The 19,357-nt window shown below is 38.2% G+C and overlaps 2 protein-coding genes across 5 annotated transcripts in view; one reads left to right on the forward strand and one right to left on the reverse strand.

Annotated features, from left to right (window-relative positions):
• Nucleotides 1–1,031: 1,031 nt before the first annotated feature.
• Nucleotides 1,032–8,762, reverse strand: ARMC10 (armadillo repeat containing 10). 4 transcript variants are annotated; one of them, XM_071423971.1, is made up of 6 exons: nt 8,397–8,762; nt 6,723–6,868; nt 5,471–5,605; nt 4,026–4,202; nt 2,966–3,037; nt 1,032–1,753 (listed from the first exon to the last, which is right to left on the reverse strand). In XM_071423971.1, exons 1-6 carry the CDS (start codon nt 8,488–8,490, stop codon nt 1,502–1,504), a joined length of 876 nt encoding a protein of 291 aa, XP_071280072.1. In that variant the 5' UTR covers nt 8,491–8,762; the 3' UTR covers nt 1,032–1,501. The 4 variants fall into 4 exon arrangements, with proteins under 4 accessions (XP_071280072.1, XP_071280074.1, XP_071280071.1 ...); XM_071423973.1 differs by lacking the exon at nt 8,397–8,762 and adding an exon at nt 8,037–8,385 and having other exon boundaries at nt 6,723–6,864; XM_071423970.1 differs by lacking the exon at nt 8,397–8,762 and adding an exon at nt 8,037–8,305.
• Nucleotides 8,763–12,199: 3,437 nt separating this feature from the next.
• Nucleotides 12,200–19,357, forward strand: part of FBXL13 (F-box and leucine rich repeat protein 13) — a gene marked incomplete at its 5' end in the record, with an annotated part of 59,036 nt that continues 51,878 nt past the window's right edge. The window contains 4 exon segments of the mRNA XM_071422050.1: nt 12,200–12,307; nt 13,804–13,874; nt 15,546–15,592; nt 15,595–15,696. Of these exon segments, the coding sequence (XP_071278151.1) occupies nt 12,200–12,307; nt 13,804–13,874; nt 15,546–15,592; nt 15,595–15,696 (328 nt within the window).

Raw genomic sequence — 19,357 nt, forward strand, 5'->3', positions numbered from 1 at the left:
AAAAGGAAGTTCACTGTCAATGCAGCCAATTGTCAAGTTTCTGACTGGGAATCATGCCAACTTCTATTTCTGCCTTAACTCTATTCCTGGTGAGTTAAAACTACCTACGTGGATAAATTAGATATGTGTAGCTTTACCCCTGTATTGATCAGGGCATGGGTGTGTCACAGTTTCAAGGTCATATTTTTCTTGCAGTTCTAGCTATTTGCAAAGTGACCTTCTGAAAAAAAGTATCTATTGTAGTACAGAAAGAGAAGATGATAATGTTTTCTCAGAGCAGTGAGGATGCTAAATTAGAAAGATAAAGCACTTGGTAACAGTTTAGGTGATACAGTTCTCTTAAAAATGGAACAAAGTGGAAAACTTTCCTAGTCTTTACATCTGACACCTTTTTTAGTTTTGCTGTAGTGGAAGTTTTTTAGTAGTTTGGTTTTAGAAGTATTTTCTAGTATGTTTTCTGATCATCAAGGAAACTCTGTTCAGGTTCTTTTACAGTGATGTTTGTATGGATTCCACTTCATTTTGAAGTAATGCTGGGTTGATGACTAAAACTTTATGTGGGCTAATTCTGCAGAAGCACTCATTCCAGTGATGCTGTAATTGCAGGAAAAAAAAAGGAGTAAAGATATCCAAGGAAAGGAAGCCCAAAGGCTGCTACAGAATTGGAAGCTTTTGTAAAAATGTGTATGATACTGCTCCTGTAGACTTTTTTTAAATAAGAATGAGAATGCTGAATTGCAATTGCAGATAATCCTTGACTCCTAATAAAATACTTTTAAAATATATGTCTGCTTTCCCTAAAGTGACAATTTTAAAGCAATATAAAATCCTTTCAATTTTTGTTCAAGTGTAGAAACCTTTCACAGTTGTGGTTAATTGCACTGCAGTTTGGCTAAATGGAGTGAATATACTAAGCATACAAAAATGGAGTTTAAGAATAAATTCCATACAGGTATGATGAAAAAACCTAGGTTTGGTGACTTTAGTATGCAGCTTTCATTGAAGATACTAATTCTGTAGGAAGCCAATGATAGATTGGTATTGTTTTTATTTAATATTATTTTGTAAGATTCAGCTGTACCATTTTCATAGGTAGACTAATAAAATATAAATGCCTAATCTCCAATTACTACATCTTTAATGCACAATTCTAAGGAGATATTTATTCAACAGCTGTAAATACTTGAAGTAAAAAAAAAAGTCTTTGATATTGCAAAGGACATTTTCATTCACTTCCATTTAAAATGTTCATTTTACATATAAATGTTTTCAAGTTTTAAACTGTTTGCCCCCCTTGCATAAATGTAGCAACTGTGCAGTGGTTTATCAGTAATAATTAAGCTATTGCTTTTCTCTTGCTTGTAAAAAATATCTGATAGTATTTAGGGCTTTTTTTTTTCCTCCATCATTGTTGTATTGTTTACTTGTTGCAGGCTTTCTTAGCAAAGAATTGCCAAGATTAGATATTTTCGTTAGGTCAGTCTGTTTTAAGAAAACAACACTATTGTGTTAATATTCTCACAACTTGTTCTTTCACTTCTGTGTCAGGGTGATGCAGCAAAGATGCCAGTCTCTGAGTGAATGGGGCAGAGTCCCTGCAGAGTGTGAAGAAAATTGAGTCTTCACTGTATTCCTCAGTCTTGGTGCCTTCTTCGTCCTTCATGTTCTTTTTCAAGTTTGCTGCAAACGCCAGGGCTCGAACCAGAATATCTCTGTTTACACAGTTGTCAAAAAATAACACCAATGATGGCACCTAGGATATTGAAGAAATAGTCCATGCTTAATCACCATCAGTAAGTACATGGAACTAAATCACACTTAAGAAAATGGAAAAAAATGTGCACCTAAACCATTTCATACAGAAATTGTATGAAATCCCAGTGCACTGTGAGCTCCTGTCAGAAACTTGCACAGTGTGCATATTTTCTCTCTAGAAAAGACTGGCCTCTGCATCAATGGGTCAATAAATACTTTGTATTTTCAATCTCCAAAATGTGGCTGTCTGGAAAATTCCCATTTGGAAGAGAGGGTCTCCTTTCCTTCTCAGCCACGTTGATTTTGCCCTGAATATTTTTGTTAGCATATCTGATAAATGAAAAATGATACACCTAACAGAGAATTGAATATTTAGCTATGCTAACCTCATTTGAATAATGAAAAGACAGCATTATCTAGACTAGCTTTGCTCATGGCAGGTAGCTCACAAATAAATGCCACTGCACGTTTTAAGAAAGTTACTTTGGGGATGGGGATGAGGATGCAGCACCATTCCAGCCCCTGACTTTGTGAGGAATTGAAACTAAAAGAAACCTGTGTGCCAAGGCCAACACAGCAAATGTCACACAAATTTCTCCATGAAGAAATAAGTAAATGCACAGGGAAAGAGCACTGAGAGGCAACAGTTTTATGGCTGCATTTGAATAAAGGGGTGGGGATTCCAGTGGAACTTGTTGGGTTTGGCCCAGTACATTGGCTATAGAAACAGCAGTTGAGAAGGATCACTTACAGTACCAGTTGTATTTGATAGTTTTCAATCTTTACACTGACTGTGTGTCTGAAGATAAAGGTTTGGGTTCCTTTTACATAACACAAACTGAAATTCATGATATTACCCCTTTGGTGGAAAGGGAAGGTTAGAACAAGCTTCTGCAAGTTATTGATTATTTGGAATGTTGCACAAGAAGTACAAGATTATTTGGAATGTTGCACAAGAAGTACAACCAACTGTCTCCAAGTCCCTGTGCATCTCCCTCTCTTAGTACAGTATCTGTATTACACTACTCTCTGGAATAAAGCCACCTGTAAAAGAATGTGCACTTACTGATTTTAGCCAAGCAGTGTCTAGAATTTATTCTGGAATTGCATTTGTATTTCTGATACATTAAAATTCTTCTAGTGCATGTAATATTTTAACTGGTACACATATATATATGCCAAAAATAAAATGAAGAAGCAAGAAACTTACTTGAGCTCTGAGAAGATGTCGTGTCATGGCTGGGTTTGCAGATAAGTTCACAAGTACTTTCAAAACTTGAATCTGAAGTGAGGAATGTTCAAGTTCATTTAAAAGCTCCAAAACAGTAAGTAAAGCTTTAATGGGTGTCAATAATGTCAAAGTTGACTTGGGGAGGAAAAGGCAAAATGGGTTAAACCAATACCTTGAGCATTTTGGTATAGGGAAAACCAAGGTATAGACATGTTAGAAGCAAATTCAGATTGACTTAAACATCAAAATAAGGCAAGACCCATAAACGAGTCCTAGGCCAAATGCAGAATATGTTTACAATACAAAGATGTTTAAGTACTGCATTTAAAATGATCCAAAGCATATACAAATACACCTTTGTGCTTTCTTGGACCTTGTGATGCTAGTCTTTTAACACTAGGAAAAGGCCATATTACTTCCTGTACTTAAGTACAATAGGTGTTTAGTGGAAATGAGTTTTTTGGAAAACTGGTTTTGATCTGATAAAGCAACCACGTACACTGATGGTACCACAACATCTTGAATAAAGCTGAGTTTGGTCCCTCACTGAAGCTCATTTCAGTATTACAACAAGTCACAAATAAGCAGGATTTCCACTTGCAGTCATTAAGGTTACCAGAGGTGTCATAAGCACAACAGAACTAAAGTCCATAGCTTAGGATCACTGCTTGGCATGTTTCCCTACAGAGATTCATGCATCAGTGAAGCCTTTCCCATGCAGGTTCTCCTTGCTCTGTGATGCAGTAGCAATGTTTAAAGCAGAAGAGAATTCTGGAGTTGCAATGGTAAAGGCACCCTGCACTGCTTTGGCAGAGCTGTAGCCTGATGGCTCCACTACCAAGATTCCCTTCCCTCCCCCATTTTTGAATTTATATTGTGAAACTAATACAGATCCATATTTTAGTGCATAAAATCTGTTATCATTAATGAATATTTGGTTTTTCTTAGCACAGTTTAAACCATTTTACCAAAATGTTAAGAAACAAGGCAAGCAAAGCAGCTTCATAAAACAGCTTGTAAAAATAACACTACCCAGTACCTGTGTCCTTTCAGTTCCTTCTGAAAGCAAATGAAGAAAGCATGGAATAGAGTTTATCATCTTTTGGTGGTAGTCACTGGTAACAGACATATTTGTCAACAGCCTGAGTCCAGCTAGCTGCACATCAGAGTTCAGGGGAGCTGACTCAACAGTCCCACAAACTTGTGTAATAAATACCTGGGGAAAGGGGGGAGGAAATAAAGAGAGAATAGTTCTTAATAAAAGCATATTTTCTGTCACAAATAGTATCAATGGCCTAGCTACAATAACATAACTGCTTCCTGAACATTGCTGGCTGAATGGTGAAGGTTCTTGGAAACAAATACTTTTTTGTTCTGAATATTTCAAACATTTTAGTGGCATGATAGAAGCAGACCATGCAGCATTATGCTCACTAATCTTCCTGAAACATAACTTGCTCTGAAAACTTAAATTGCTTTGCCTCCATCTCAGAAGTGACACAGCTGCCTTAGGGAGTTGTTTAAAAAATCACTTATAAATAACTAACATCTTAAATATTGAGAACAAGCTAAGGACAAGCTTTGAAATGAAATCCTTTCTCCCAGCCATGTGGTGCATTTACTGGAGCACACTGCAGGAACAGTAATAACAACTGACATTAACTACTATTTTTACCAATTTTTCTTCTGGATGGCAATATACAATGAATCTTGGAGTCCTAACTGAGGAAAAAAGTAATTTACCCTTACCAAAGGAGTTATTTTCTACTTATACACCTAGACAAATATTGACAAGCACTACTTAATAAAAACTGCCTATTGCTAAGGTGCTGCAAATACCACATGCAGTCACACTACCTTTTTCTCAAGCTACTGAAACTAACTAGTAAGTCTTCAAATCTGCCGCAGCTCACCACTTGGACACTTCTTGATCTATTGATTAATCAGATAGATTTCTTTTTTCTTGATGTTTAGTCCTTTCATATGCATAGAATGTACTGTATTTACCAGTGGAACTTACTATAATTTACACATGCTTTTCTTTTAAGATGAAAGTATCACCTGAAAAATTGCTCTTGTACAAACCCATGGGCTCAATTCCTCTTTCCTTCTTCTACACCTAAGGAGTCCTGGCAAGTTCAATCTGCAATCCATTCTGTTAAACAGCCACTGGTGATGTTCTAGGCATGTTTGGAAATCATCTTACCTCCCATAATTTTGCTATGATCTTGGCAGAACAATCTCCCTTTAATAGCATTTTGTGAAAGCTGAACACAAACTGCATAGGTTCCTCTTTTATTTTAAAAGTAAATGCCAGTGAAGCAATGCATTTCTGAGTTACCCTTTCAGTCATCCAGATCTGCTGACTTGTATATCTATCATCAAAGCATTTTGGCATCCTGGCTTGTATTTAACAAATATGCTGAAGGACCTATACTATCTCTTTGCCTTGGTTACTTTGGTTTTTCCCATTGAGGATCTTACCTGTATCTCTTCCTGATTTTTAATATTCATACTCAAATTATTAAGTGCATTTAGTACTTTTTCCTTAACTTTGGGAACGCAGTTGGAGAGCATCCCTCCAATAACAGAAAGACCATCCAAATTTCGGATTACATCCTGAAATATAGAAGATATTTCATAGGATTTTTAAAAATTCAATTAAAATGCTGAAGCATTCCCTCAATGTCTCCATATTGACAAAAATGAAGTATGTGAATGAAGAATTCAGAATTGACTGCTCTGTTTAAAGAAAGTGTTAGCAGATACTGCTGTATTGCTTTACTGAAACTAAGAAGGGTCCTGCTTTGGAACAGAAGTATTAGTTGCTATTATTTGACAACAGTACATCACCTTTGCTTTTAAAATCTGGTCTGCAAAGCATGCTTAAAGCGTTTTACATTATAAAGAATAAAAGGAAATTACTTGATAATGAGTTAATAGAACAACTGAGCCAGACTGCAGTACCTAAAAGTCCTGCCTGAAGAGGACAGAATTTCAAGATGTAGCTTCATATTATTAGAAGTTCTGAAACTTTTTCCATTACACTTGTTTTTATTACTGTTTTTAATCTTTCTCACTTAGACTGTAACTGTCTTTTTAAAAAAAAATACTGCTCTTAAAAAAAAAATAAATGGTCTAATGAGCTTTATGCTTCAGTTGCATTCTAAGAGATTTATATTAAGAAAGCCATTTTGAGAAGCCAGAATAGATGGCAATCATAAGTAGCAAAAAGGGTGGGACCTTGGAGGTTAAACTGTTAAAAAGGCATCAAAATTGGCATCCAGCTCAAAGTTTTTCTGCATTCTATGTCCCAATGATTTGGAGATGCCTCGATAGTTGAAAAATTGCTAAATGTGCAAACAGCACACAACTTTGTGAGGGGCAAAAAATACAGTTTATCTCACTAAACTTTAGATCTGAACCAGAAAGTATTTAACCCAGTATTCAACCCTTTCATTAACATTACATAATTGTAAGCAAACAAAAGATACATTTACAGCACTTTTGAAGTTCAGGACTTTAAGTGGTCCAAATATTATAATTCAATAAATTCTGTGAAGCTGATGAATTATATTATTTGAGCCAGCAGAAATTAAGGCAAGACATTAAATAGATTTTAGAGCACAAGCTGTCCTAGCTTTCAGTCCTGTGTCACTCTTTAGCAAAACAGCAGCTCTCCTCTGCCAGACTGGCTGGCATTGGACACTGTTGTTTTCTACAGAACAATACTCACTTGATTTACAGAGAAGGCAGCACTGTTGCTGAGAGTGATTAAAGCTTGCTCTTGAATTAATGGATCATCTGTGGCCTGGAGCAAATGAATAAGTTTCTGTAGAGCATCCACATCCATGGTATGGGTTGACACTGGAGGACTGCTGTCTGTCAACATTTAGAAATTAAATACTTGATACTAAGTTTGAGACATTTCACTTAGTTGCTACTTAATGATTTTTACAAAGCTGAAATTTAGCTCTCAGTTGTAGGACATATTGTTCTAATGTTGTGCCCAATCATGTCATGGTAAAAGGACTCTTTTATGACACTAAGATTTCCATCCTTTTTCTGAGTCCTCTAATTACCTCTTTTGAAGGTGGAGAATAAAAGGAACACACAATTAGAGGTTGCAGTGAGTTACTTCCTGGTTAACCAATAGCAAATTTCCTCTGCAAAATTATTAGGAATATTCACCAAACATGGTTTGGGGATTTTTTTTGTGTCCCAAAATGAAATGTGAAAATCTGTCTGGGCGCTGTAGGAAACAAAACTTCCAGTTTACAGACTACTACTTCCAGAAATTACAATAATGGCACTTTGGTAGTATGCTGAGATCCTTTGACAAAGTAACAGCCACGATGTTAGGAACTCTGCTGATCATGGCATCACTCAAAACACGGAGGAAGGCTGCTTCTGAGTCAGGATGATGTAATGGAGTACCTGACCTTTATAAAAGGGCAACAAATGTTATCAAAGGCCATTTCAGCCAGGTTGGAGGCACAACTATTTAGCCAGCTGAAGAGCCATGAAACCTGATCTGTGACTGCTGGACTAGTCACAGCTTACTCGAGATGACTTCTGAGAAGCTAAGAGGGCTTTAAATTCCACAGCTCTACATCAGCATTTGGCTAGGCAAACACCATAGTATTCTTTCAGGGTTTAAAAAAAAAAAAAGAGATCAAAGTTAATTATGATGATTCAATAGCTCACTTCAAACATAAAATCGTTTTTCATCCTCGTCTAAACACATCCCGCTTAGCTTTGAATTATAGGGGGAACACAAATAACTGCAATAACATAAGTAAACACACTGATCAGACGTACGCTTTGGGGAACTAATAAAAAAAAAATAGGTTTTCTAAAAATAAACCACACTCCAGAGTGCCCCAGGTTGCCACACGCCTATGGAGGGCCAGGACTCGGGCTGTGGCACCGCCTCTGTCAGGGCGCAGAGCCACCTCCGGGCCCCGAGCCGCGCTGCAGGGCCCCGCGGAGCCTCCCCCGGCCCCGCCGCACTCCGCAGGGCCGAGGCCCGCCCTGCCCCGGCCCTCACCTGCCGGCGGGCCCCGCTCGGCCGCTGCTCGCCGCCCCCGCCGCCCGCCCGCCGCCAGCCGCCACAGGCAGTAGCAGGCGCCGGCCCCGAGCAGCAGGGCCGCCGCCGCCGCCGCCCTCACCGCCGCGCCCCGCGGCTCCCACATCGGCCCGGCCGCGGCTGCGTGGCCCGCGGAAGCCACCGCCCCATCCGGCGCGGCTCAGCCGCGGCTCTGCCCTTCCCTCGGGGCTCGGCCGTGGGGGCTGCGCCCGAGGTGCCGCGGGGATGCCGAGCGCACAGCTCCGTGTGCAGGCGCGGGAGAGGCTCCGGCGCTCCGTGATAGCGATGCGCTGCGGTTTCTGTTCTACAGGAGGGAATCACCCGCGCTCCGGGCCGGCCTGGTCCCGCAGCGCGTTCCCAAACACGCTGCCCCTTGGGAGGCCGCCCGCCGGCGGGAAGGGCGCTCCTGCGCCATGGCCGCCCTGGCGGGGACAGGCACATCATCCCCAAAGTGCGGGACCGCCGTCTCTGCCGCCCCTGGCCCTCCGCCACCCCCTGGGTGTCCAGGCGGTCGCAGCCTGGTCCCACTGGAGCCGGTGGGACCACAAACTCCCCTGTTAACATCTGTGGCAAGGAGCCACCGCCACCCTCCCCCACGGAGGCTCCCCCTCGGCCCTCAGCAGAGCCCTGGGCCCGGCTCGTTGCGCCCCTCAGCGCTGGCCGGGGCATCTCACATCCCTCCCACTGCTCTCCGCTGCCTGGGGCATGATTGTGTTCTGCTCGTTTTGTCGCTAGCATGCTTCAAATGATTTATGAAAACTTTAGGAACAGTAACAAGATGGAACAAAGCAATTCTGCTTTATAATCTATGTTAAAAAGAGGATTTAAATGAAGACGAACCTGGTGAACTGCATTGGCACTTTCCCTGTTACGTTTAAGTTCTGTGTTAATTACAGAAGAACCTCTAGATTCCAGCCAGGTAATTCCTTCCTCATGAGTGCAGGAGCTGCAATCTATGTTTTCTAACTGCCTGTCAGTCGTAAAGATGACACTGGATTGTGCTTCAGATATTGGATTAGGTATTCTTGTTGGCACGAGAATCATAAAATTCCAGAGAGTAAAACTGGCACAGCGTGAAGGACTGTGGGGGGAACAGGGTTGGTAGGTTTGCCCTTAGAATTTGCAACAATTTTGTGATTCTCTGTGTTTCTATCTTTTCCTCCCTGTTTGTCATATTCACCTCTGCTTGTTACCAAATCTGCAGCAGCTGTTTTTCAGTTTCCTTCAAACAAAAAAAAAAAAAAAAAAAGGCACAATGCACAAATGCAAGTTTAAGAGATATCCTGATATGTTTAAGCTGCCAAAATAGACCCCATTTGCAATTGGCTATTACAGCTAGGATTTCCATAGAAATACGAATAAAGGAATCTTGAGCCAATTACAATAATTACAGAGCAGTGCTGCCATGTAGACTGAGTACTTATCCTGGGAGTCTGTCTCTAGGTCATTCTTTGCTTTCTAAGCACAAAACCCCAAAATATAAGATGTACCACCATGAGGTGTCTTTCTTGATTCAGCACTTTAAAAAACAGCTATATCTACATTTCCAAGCAAAAGTTATAGCATTATAGCTATAACAGCATTATAGCAGCAGTGAAATTAAGTTAATGGACTAAAAATGAAAGAATTAAGGATAAGATTAAAGGAAGACTGTTTTAAAAAGAACCAGTTAAAAATTACCCTGTGTAAGATATTTTTATCCTATGTTTTTCTTCTTTCTTGGATGTTACTTGCTGATATCTAGCCATTTTTCTTATTTAATTTTCTTATATTTTAATTTCTTTATGAACTTACAGGATGCTTGGTGTGAAGATAAATGAGATGATACTGATCCTTTTATTAAGGAACATCAAAGCTGAGACCTTTGAACATTTATACACATAGTCTCAAAGTTAAGGATGTAGAGTTATAAAATGGACATTTACTTAAGTCTTTTTATGATGAGGTTGTGGTTTGGGCATGATCCAAACAAGCTGAAGTCCAAGTAATCTTGTCCAGATAATTTAGGATTCCCTGCTGGATCTGAGAATTTCCTTCCTGTCTGATTTCTGTCTGTTCTCATCCAGATTTACTTTTAAACAGTATTCATTAAAAGTCAGGCAAAAACTGTAATGCTGCAAACACTCTTGTGGGTGACAACTTCACTGTAGTTGGTAGCTGTATTCTTACAATGTTAGAAGTAAATATGGATGAAGAGCTGGCCTAAGATTTTTCTGCCCTAGGACCCAAATTAATTTTGCCATGAAGGGTAAATGGCTAAAGTATTAAGAAGAAAGGGTGAAGATATTGGGGATGGACTTGTGATTGCTTGGCATAATTGACACAATTGTTTCCTGTTTTGCACCTAGACCAAGGATTATTCAAGAGTACTTGAATGAGGATTGCAAGACAAAGTGTTACAATTTCTTCCTTATTTAATTAATATTCTCAAATGTTAAACAGAGACATTGCATTCCAGTATATCACTGGATAGACTGGATTTCTTGTGTTGGAGAACTTTCAAAACACCCAAAGGAGAAGAAGTTGTCTGTTTCTTTGAAAAAGGGGTGGGGGGAAAGGCAAACAATCTATGACACAAACTTGAAATAAAATATGGCAGTCACATACTGGCTTATCCAGCAGAGGGAGTAGCCTACCAATGTTGGGAATGGCTTTGGGAATCTGCCCATAGGAAAATTCGTGGTAAAAAACCATTTAGGTGTTTATTATTTAAAACATTGCATGCCATGAATTACAATGATAAGTGATGCATTTCTATTTTTTTAACATAGTCAACAATCAGCCACACCTTGCAAATTACATTTCTGGGAAGAGGATTGAAAAGATGCTAAGGTTGAATTGGTGTGTTGACTAGTGTTGTAAATATTGAGATGTATAAACTGAAGACAATGGCCTTTAATTTTGTCTTCACCTTTTCATATTGGTCTTGACTGAGATTCATGGAAACACAGAAGAGTTTGGGTCGGAAGGAACCTTCAAAGAACATTTAGTACAGCCACCCTGCCATGAGCAGGAACAACTTTCTTTCACTTGATCGGCTTGCTCAAAATACTGTCCAGCCTGACTCTGACCACTTCCAATAATGGGGCATCCCAACAGCCTCTGTTCAGCTGCCTTCAGAGATCCCTTCCAATTTACATTATTGTCTGTCTGTCCCTTCACATGGACTGATTAGAGCATGGATGGCCTGTTGGGCTGTTCCCTCCACCTGCCTGCCCTGCTCTCTGCCTCTGCAGGCCATGGGGCAACTTGCCAGGCAACTTGCCTTTTTTGCCTCTGTGCCATGCATGGCTTTTGCTCTTTGTCCACAGCATGGGTTTGATTTAGAGCCTTCCTCTTTTTCTTTGTCCTCTCACCATGCTTCCTGAAAAGGATTCAAGCACAAGCTCCCCGTTAATTTAATAAAAGCAAGAGGCCATATCTTGAAAGGAGAGTAATATTGCATGCCATGTTTTGACACTTTTACCAGGCACAAGAGCTTTTTATCATTTCCAATAAATATTTACTTAAATAATTGCAATTTGCCCATACACATTATACTTTGAATGTTCTTGCTGCATGTGAGCTGAAAGTCCAAAAGTAAATGATCCATGTCCTTTAGCTGATAGCTAAAGATAGCTAAAGGACAAATGAGAAAAAATGGTTCATTGGTTATTGTGCATTGTTACTAAAAGATAATGTAAAATTGTATAAGAAAACAATCCTGAAAAGCACATATTTTTTAGCTGCATTTTGTTTTCTGTGTTAGTTACAGGATCAATTTTTGTCCATTCAACATATTCTTTACCTCATAGTATTAAACTTGCTTTAGATTCCGTTTCTTATTAAGTAAATAAAATTATCCAATCTTATATACATTCTTTTTTTTAATGCATATTAAAAGCAATGAAATTCTTTGTAGGAATTGCTAAAGAAATGCTACTTATTTTACTATCCTAAACTCAGAAGTCTGCCAATGGAATTATGCTGATACATGCAATATTACCTTTAAAAATTGAATGAAAGGGAACTGATAAGAAGTAAAGTACTGCAAAATGCCTCTATTTTGCATTACTTTAAAAGATTCTGGTAAACTGTTGCTTATTTTAACAGCTTCAGAACTAGGTGATACTTTGCTGTAAATACAAGGAATTAATTTGCAGCTTCTTTTTGCAGTGCTGCTCTGTGGTGTACTTATTGTTCATCCAGAAAATCCACTTACATTTTTAGAAAAAAAGCTCAGAGAAAAAATGGCAAAGGGATACTTTCTTATGATACATACTGAATTATTTTGTGTGTGTGTGTTGTGTGTGTGCTCTGTGGTTTATAATATTGCACTTGGACTTTTAAAATATGCTAATGGTACAGCATCTATGTAGACTGCAACTTAAATGATAATACTGCTTTTTGCAAATATTGATGGCTTATGGTATTGCAAAAACAGTAAGACCATATCTCTAAAAATATAGAATATATTTTATTTTTATATCCATGGGTTTGGGGGTGTTTGGGTTTTTTGTCTACAGAATATTTAATGAATATAGCCTCCACTTAATGCTCCTCTTTGATTAGTTGATATATTAAACCCTTACTTTTGTGGTAATCAAAACTGAGGTGATGTTAAGTGTTTTAACTTCATTGCTGTCCACAGCACCAGGAATGAACCAGGGATGTGGCTTTCAAGCACTGCATCAGTAAGTGAGGTATTTCTCATTTTTTCTGTTCTCTGTGTGTTCTTTCACCCTGTGAAATGAGCACAGCATGAGATAAAAAAAATAAGGATTTAGTTTTGTTTATACTGGAATCTTAGAAAATAATTTGATATTTCTTGCTTTAATATTCTCTGCAATTTTCTGATTGAAGCTTTCAATGGGATGTGAGTAATAAATCCTTCATCTTTGGATCCACTCACTAAACAATTGAGTCAGTAAGTTGGCATGAAGTGTGACTGGATTTTTCTCTTCATTATCTCTGTATAACTGTGCTCAGTTTTGTCTTCTGTTAGTACATCTGTCCTGAGTTCACAGCAATTACATTTCAGCTGTTTCCTCTTTTGCTGACTATTCAGTTAGAATTCAGATCAGTCCAAAAGTGGAATGCTTGATTTATACAGTACACATATACAAATACAAACTTGTTGCAGTCAAATCCTCTCATAGATTTTCTTAGGAGTAAGAGCAATACATGAGATAAACCCCAGTGTTTTCTGAGGCCCATTGCTTTTTGTACTTTCAAAGCATCATATTTTCTTTTACAGTGGTATTTTTAGCCCATAGTCTTACACAGTTTTGGCTTTCTAATAATTCAGACAGGTTTATTAAAATACCAGTTAGAATCATGTGGTAAATGGCTGACATAACAATGGGTCATGAAACAATTTTAGGAAAGAGTAACTCAAATATTTAGTATGCTAAATAGCTGAACACAACTGATTAAAAAAAGAGTGAACATGAGAGGTGAAAGCCTGAATTTCAGTTATTGAGCTTTCCTTCAAGCACAGAAATTACTTCTGGTTTGTATGCTAATTTTACTTTTTCTTTAACATCTCTGTGTAAAAACAGTAGTATCATTTGGTAGTGAAGTACTTCTAACTATACACAGAAAATTATACTTGAATGTCCATCACCTCAAATTAGATCCTTTAATTTGCAAAAATCAACATGAAAAAGACAAGATTTAATTTTTTTGTGTGACCCAAAACATTTATAACACAGCACTACTTTGTGTACTGCCATAAAGTATTTTTTAGATGACTAAAGAATTGTGTGCAAAAGAATTGTGTGACTTTTACAACAGAAACCTAATGAAGCTTTATTTTGGGTAATTATATGTATTTTTCACATACTTCAGGAACATCATAGGAAAAATCTTTTCCCAAAGTATTTATGTTGCTCCTTTGTGTGAGGAAAAAAAAATTCAGTTTAACACAACAACATAAAGTGAAATTACAAACTTAGATTTTGTATTAATTTCCTCTGATGTTATTCTGTATTAAAACTCCTCAGTTCTGCCTTTACTGCTGTTCTGAACCTGACACTTTTGTACTTTAATCAGCTCTGTTTGTGAGATATATGGTGGTATACCCAGACATAAAAGGACAATTTTTATTTAGGTCTGAAAGTAAACAATCTGTATTCTCTTATGCTCTTTCTTTGGTTTTCTGTGCTTGGGATTAGGAAGATCATGCTTTATGTAATCCAAATTTTCCTCTGAAAAATGGGGATAATACCTACATATGTTTTAAAATATGACAATCACAAGAAATAAACACATCCACTGATTTCTTTGTTATGTGTACAAAATGTGATGATGCTCCATTTAGAATTAGGTAAGGTGGGTTATTTTGTTTTGAAAAGCTTACAGTGCTTATTACAGAGGTACAACTCTGCTGGGAACACTGGTGTAAATCCTTAATAAGAACCACAGAATGACAGAATTGGCAGGGAGGTGAATGTTTTCAAGCTGTGCTGTGGTTAACCTTGGTGCAGATTTGTCCAGGGTGTTTTTAGTCATTTTAAATATCACAGGTGTTGGAGACACACCAATCTCAGCAGGCAGTATATTCCAGTACTTCATAATCCTTTCTACTACAAATATTTTCCTAACACAGTAGCCCTTCTCGCAAAAATAAAAAAACCCACCAAAACCCCAAACCCACCTTTTTTTAAAAAATCCTATTGTCTTGTACAATAGGGACATGGAAGATTATTCATTTTTCCTTCAGTGCAGCCTTTCTAAGATTGTCTCAGCCTAGAGTTTTGTTAATTATCACATACATTGGACTGGAACAGAACATGCTCCATTTATAATCTCTCCCAAGAATATGTTGGGATTTTTTTAATATGATACAAGAGAGGTTTTGGCAAATGAATGTAGCCATGGAAAGTCTTATTCATTCAGCAAGTCAGATACAGAGAGATACTGAATTTTAATATATCAGTGATATATGACTCATTTGAAATACATTTTTGTTCTGAATCTAATTATTTTTGATTGCTTAGCCTGGAAGGAAAATGGGACTTCTACAAAGGTTAAAATTGGTAAGATATAAATTGAATTTGCATTCTGTTACACTGGGGATTTTTGTATTGCCAAGGAAATATGAATAGCATCTAAGTAAATGCATGTATCTAGCACTTTTAAATTATTTTCTATTAACACTCAAATGTCCTCCCATAAATACAGATCTGTAGTGAAGTACAGATGACAGTAACAGTACTTTATGGCAGTGGTAGCAAGTGAAATTTATTGCTCAATACTTCAGAAAATTACAAACAAGTAGAAGTTTTATTAAAATGAGTGGATGAATTGCTACTGAAAAATATCATCAATGTGTATTTTATTTAAATTATAAATAATAAACATCAGTTCTATTCAGAAGTTTATGTTGTTGAGCTTGACTGCTTTGAATTTTACGGCAAATTGCAGTGTTGTGGATTTTACTTCAGTTCAGAAACTGTAATAAATTACTCATTCTGTTTTACAGTTCAGAACATGGATAAAATAAAATTTGCTGGAAAGGAATGAGAAAAAAGCCAGTGGAAGATGGCTCTACAATAAATCCATTATAATATCTAAATATTAAAAGTTATTATACAGAAGTGGAACATGTGTGTGGAGACCAACAAGGAAAAAAAGACATGTAAGCCTAGGTAGCTGGTCTGCATAAGACAGATAATACATAATATATAATCTAAAGTTATGCTGTGTAAATTAAATGTTCTTGGTCCAACAATTTACCTACCTGTCTTTTTGCAGGTTGGGCTGTGACAACTTGATGCCATGAGTGCCTGGAGAGATAGGTTCCTGTGTTCTGTGCCAGGACAGATGGTTCTGGTTCCCTTCTCCCCAGACTGAGCAGTGGTAATGTTTGGGAGGTGTTAGGGAAATGGGGTGTATGTCAGGGAAATGGGGTGTTTGTCAGAAGTATGGGCTGGAAAGAGTTGGGATGCTTTTTGGGAGGTGAAGAGTTCAGTGATAGGGTTAAAACAGGAGGGATCACACACTTGGAATCTTAGCTTTGATTAGATGGAATGCATGATGAGAGGTGAGGATGGTGTGAAAATCAAATTAAGAAAGTCAGAAGACAAACTGGTATCTTAAAATACTTAAAATTGTAGTCTGACCAGATTGGGCTGGCTAAAGATGTCCTGTTTCTGGAATGTATCAGGGCATTCTCAGGGAATAATAGTTTCAAATTCTGTCCATTCTTAATAGCAGTTGCACTGATTGGTTTGATTTCCATGATTAGGTTAGAATGCATATAACTGAGTCATTTTTTAATTGTGTACATTTATATTGTGTACACTTTTGTAGACAATGGTCAATGAAGTCACCTAAACACACATTTCTGGTACAATTCAGCATGTCCTGGGACGTGTGCTGAGAGCTAGGGCTGTGGAACTTGGGGATAAGCTACAAAACAATAGCTTTATTGACTGTGTAAAGTGCAGAGGGAGCAAAAATTATTACAGAAAAGCAGGAAGCCTACCAAAATGCTTCCATTTTTTATTTAAAAGATTGCAGCTCCCTTGATCCAGAGAGAATTGCAAATCTGTGTGGTTGTCACCTGTGTGGTTTGTTTTTCTTGAGCTGTCACTATTTTATTCAGTATGGGAAATGCAGAAAGAGCTCTTCTCTTTAGAAGACAGAGCAGAGGTTTGCTCTGGCTGAGTGCCTGACCATTTGCTGCAGAAAGGCAGAGCTTTTTCCCTCTTCCTTTGTCCCTCTGTGAATCCTCATGTTCTCTTTTGTGTGGACCCAGAATGCAGATACAGTCTCCTTCAACAGGAGATCATTATTGGGTGTTGGCTCCTCCAGGCCAAATACGTATTTGCTCTGAGCATTCACAGGCTGTGGAAAATAAAGCATGCCTGAACTTTTCAAAGTTCTGGAACTTATGATTAGTGGCCTTTATTGTCTCTGGCACTATAGATGATGTTTGGTGATGGATCATTTCAAAATTACAGGCTATTTAGTAAATATAATTATTAGCACACTATCATTTATTCCAGCTTTCTGTTCTGCTCCTGTGCCAACAAATTTGTGAGTTTTTACCGATGGCTGGACAAGATCTGTCCTCAGGGCCAGCTGGGAACCATTTGCTTTGTAAATTACAGTTTCCTAAAAAAGGTCAGTGATACCACAGTACCCTGATGTTGAGTTATTGACAGAAAAGAATTGCTGTGTTTTAAAGATGGCTGCTGTGGTCTTGATACTGAGTTTTAAACTAGGTGGAGTTCTGAAGTTAAGGAAGTCATCCACATGTCCAAATTAAACAGACTTTTGGTTACAGAAGCCCAGGATGGATCCAACTATATTTATCGTGGATGCAGGTCTTTGAAGAGATGCACAAGAAGAATTTGCTATCAAAAAGGCCTACACATTTCTATACCTTAAAAAAATCTTTGTAAACCCCAACTGCATTCTGAATCAGCTAAAAATCTTTAAAATGAGCATGGCTATAGCAAGTTCCAAAAATTCTATGATAAGAACACAAAGAGAAAACCTGGAAGAAGTGAAGAGAGACAGCTTGTTGAACATACTTTGAGGAGCAGGCAAATTACCTGAATTGTATTACCAAAGCAATTAAATGCTGGTGGGAAAAGACACATTATCAGTAATTTTCCTACTGATTTTTCCATTTCTATCTAATGAATTTATAGTCTATGGATAGTTGTGTAGCTAATATGGAAATATTCTTCTATAAACCACAGTGGCTTCTTTGCTGTGTTTTCATGCTGATATCTTACTATTAACTTACATATCTTAAATTCAAACTTTGGAAATATTTAAGAAAAAATTCTCTTCAGTGACAGGATATGGGATAAAATTAAAAAGTGTTTTTTTATTTTTGTTACTAGCCAATTACCATATCAAGTTTAAACTGCTGCCATTAGTGCATTATTGTGCAGTTATAAAGGTAATTACATTACAAGCATGAAGTTTTGTTCATATAAAAGTTGATGATGAAGGATGTTATTAACTGTGTCCTTTCTGGTTTCATTTTTATAATTAGAATTGCAGATTTTAAGTGTTGCCTATCAGATATTTCAGCATGTGATGGTGTAATTCAGTACTGAAAATGGTTGTGGATATGTGACATTTTAGCATGTAAACATGTAGAAAATAGTATGCAGAAGTGACATCCATGTGTGTTATGTTTGAATCTTTGAGGTTGCTGTTCTTTTCACTAGCCTAGCTTTAGGTAAATGCTACCTTGCTAGGAGCCCCCTGGGCCTTCTCCAAATGAACAGTCACAGGTCTCAGCCTTACTAACAGGGAATATGCTCCAATTCCATAGCCATCTTTTTGCCCATTGTTGTACTCCCCCCAGTGTGTCCACGTCTCACATGTACTGGGAAGCCCAGAACTGGACACAGTACTCCAGATATGGCCTCACTTGTGCTGAAGGGAAAATCACTTCTCTGGATCTCTTGGCAGGACTCCTAATGCAGCCCAGGATACCACCCATCTTCTTTGGCAAGGGCACATCACAGGCTCAGGATCAGCCTGGTGTTTAGCAGGACATCCAGGTCCTGTTCTGACAGCCTGTTTTCAAGCTGGGCTGCCCCCAAAGTGTTCTGGTGCCTTGAGTTGTCCCTTCCCAGATGCCAGAATTTGCACTTGAACTTCCTGTCAGCCCCTTTCTCCATCCTGTCAAGGTCCCTCTGGATGGCAAGCATGACCCTCTGGTCTATCAGACACTGCTCTGAGTTCAGTGTCTTCTGCAGCCCTGCTCTGTCTCATTGTCCAGGTCATTAATGAAGACATTGAATAGGACTCGCCCCAGTACTGACCCCTGGGCTATACTGTTAGTTACTGGCCTCCAACAAGAGGCTCACCAACAAAAAAAAACCAACCCCCCCAAAAAAAACCACAACAACAACAAACAAGCTAAACCCACCCCCCCCAAACTAACTGTGGTCCTAGGTTAATGTGGTCTTCACAAATAATCAGTACTTGATTCTATTGCCAAATCAAAGTCCTTCTAAATGTAAAAAAGCGTCTTAGTTCTTCCTGATTCTGTGCATGTAAGTACATGTGACCGAGGGTTTGGAGGTTAATTCCATTTGTCACAGCATTTTGCAATAGTTTCAGGTCAGTAATATTTTTCTCAATATGTTTGTATGTTCCACTTAGCAGAGAAATGAGCAGGAAAACTAAAAGCCTTTATGATGATCAGTGTGAGAGGTTTAGTCCTAGTGTGAAAGTGTATTTGATTTTTAAGGAATACCTGCATCCCAACTGTTACTCATCTATCTTATCACAAAGAGTCTGAAAATATCTTGGAAGTGTTTTCA

Source organism: Agelaius tricolor, unplaced genomic scaffold, assembly GCF_023055355.1.
Source record: "Agelaius tricolor isolate 1412-34295 unplaced genomic scaffold, bAgeTri1.0.p SCAF_3, whole genome shotgun sequence".
Lineage (NCBI taxonomy): Eukaryota > Metazoa > Chordata > Aves > Passeriformes > Icteridae > Agelaius > Agelaius tricolor.

Coding starts and splice junctions, on each gene's coding strand:
- ARMC10 (XM_071423970.1), bottom strand. CDS start 8,181: ATGTGGGAGCCGCGGGGCGCGGCGGTGAGGGCGGCGGCGGCGGCGGCC. Junction 5,606..6,722: donor CTGCCTTCTCTGTAAATCAA/GTGAGTATTGTT, acceptor TCTATATTTCAG/GATGTAATCCGAAATTTGGA. Junction 1,754..2,965: donor GACATCTTCTCAGAGCTCAA/GTAAGTTTCTTG, acceptor TCAATATCCTAG/GTGCCATCATTGGTGTTATT.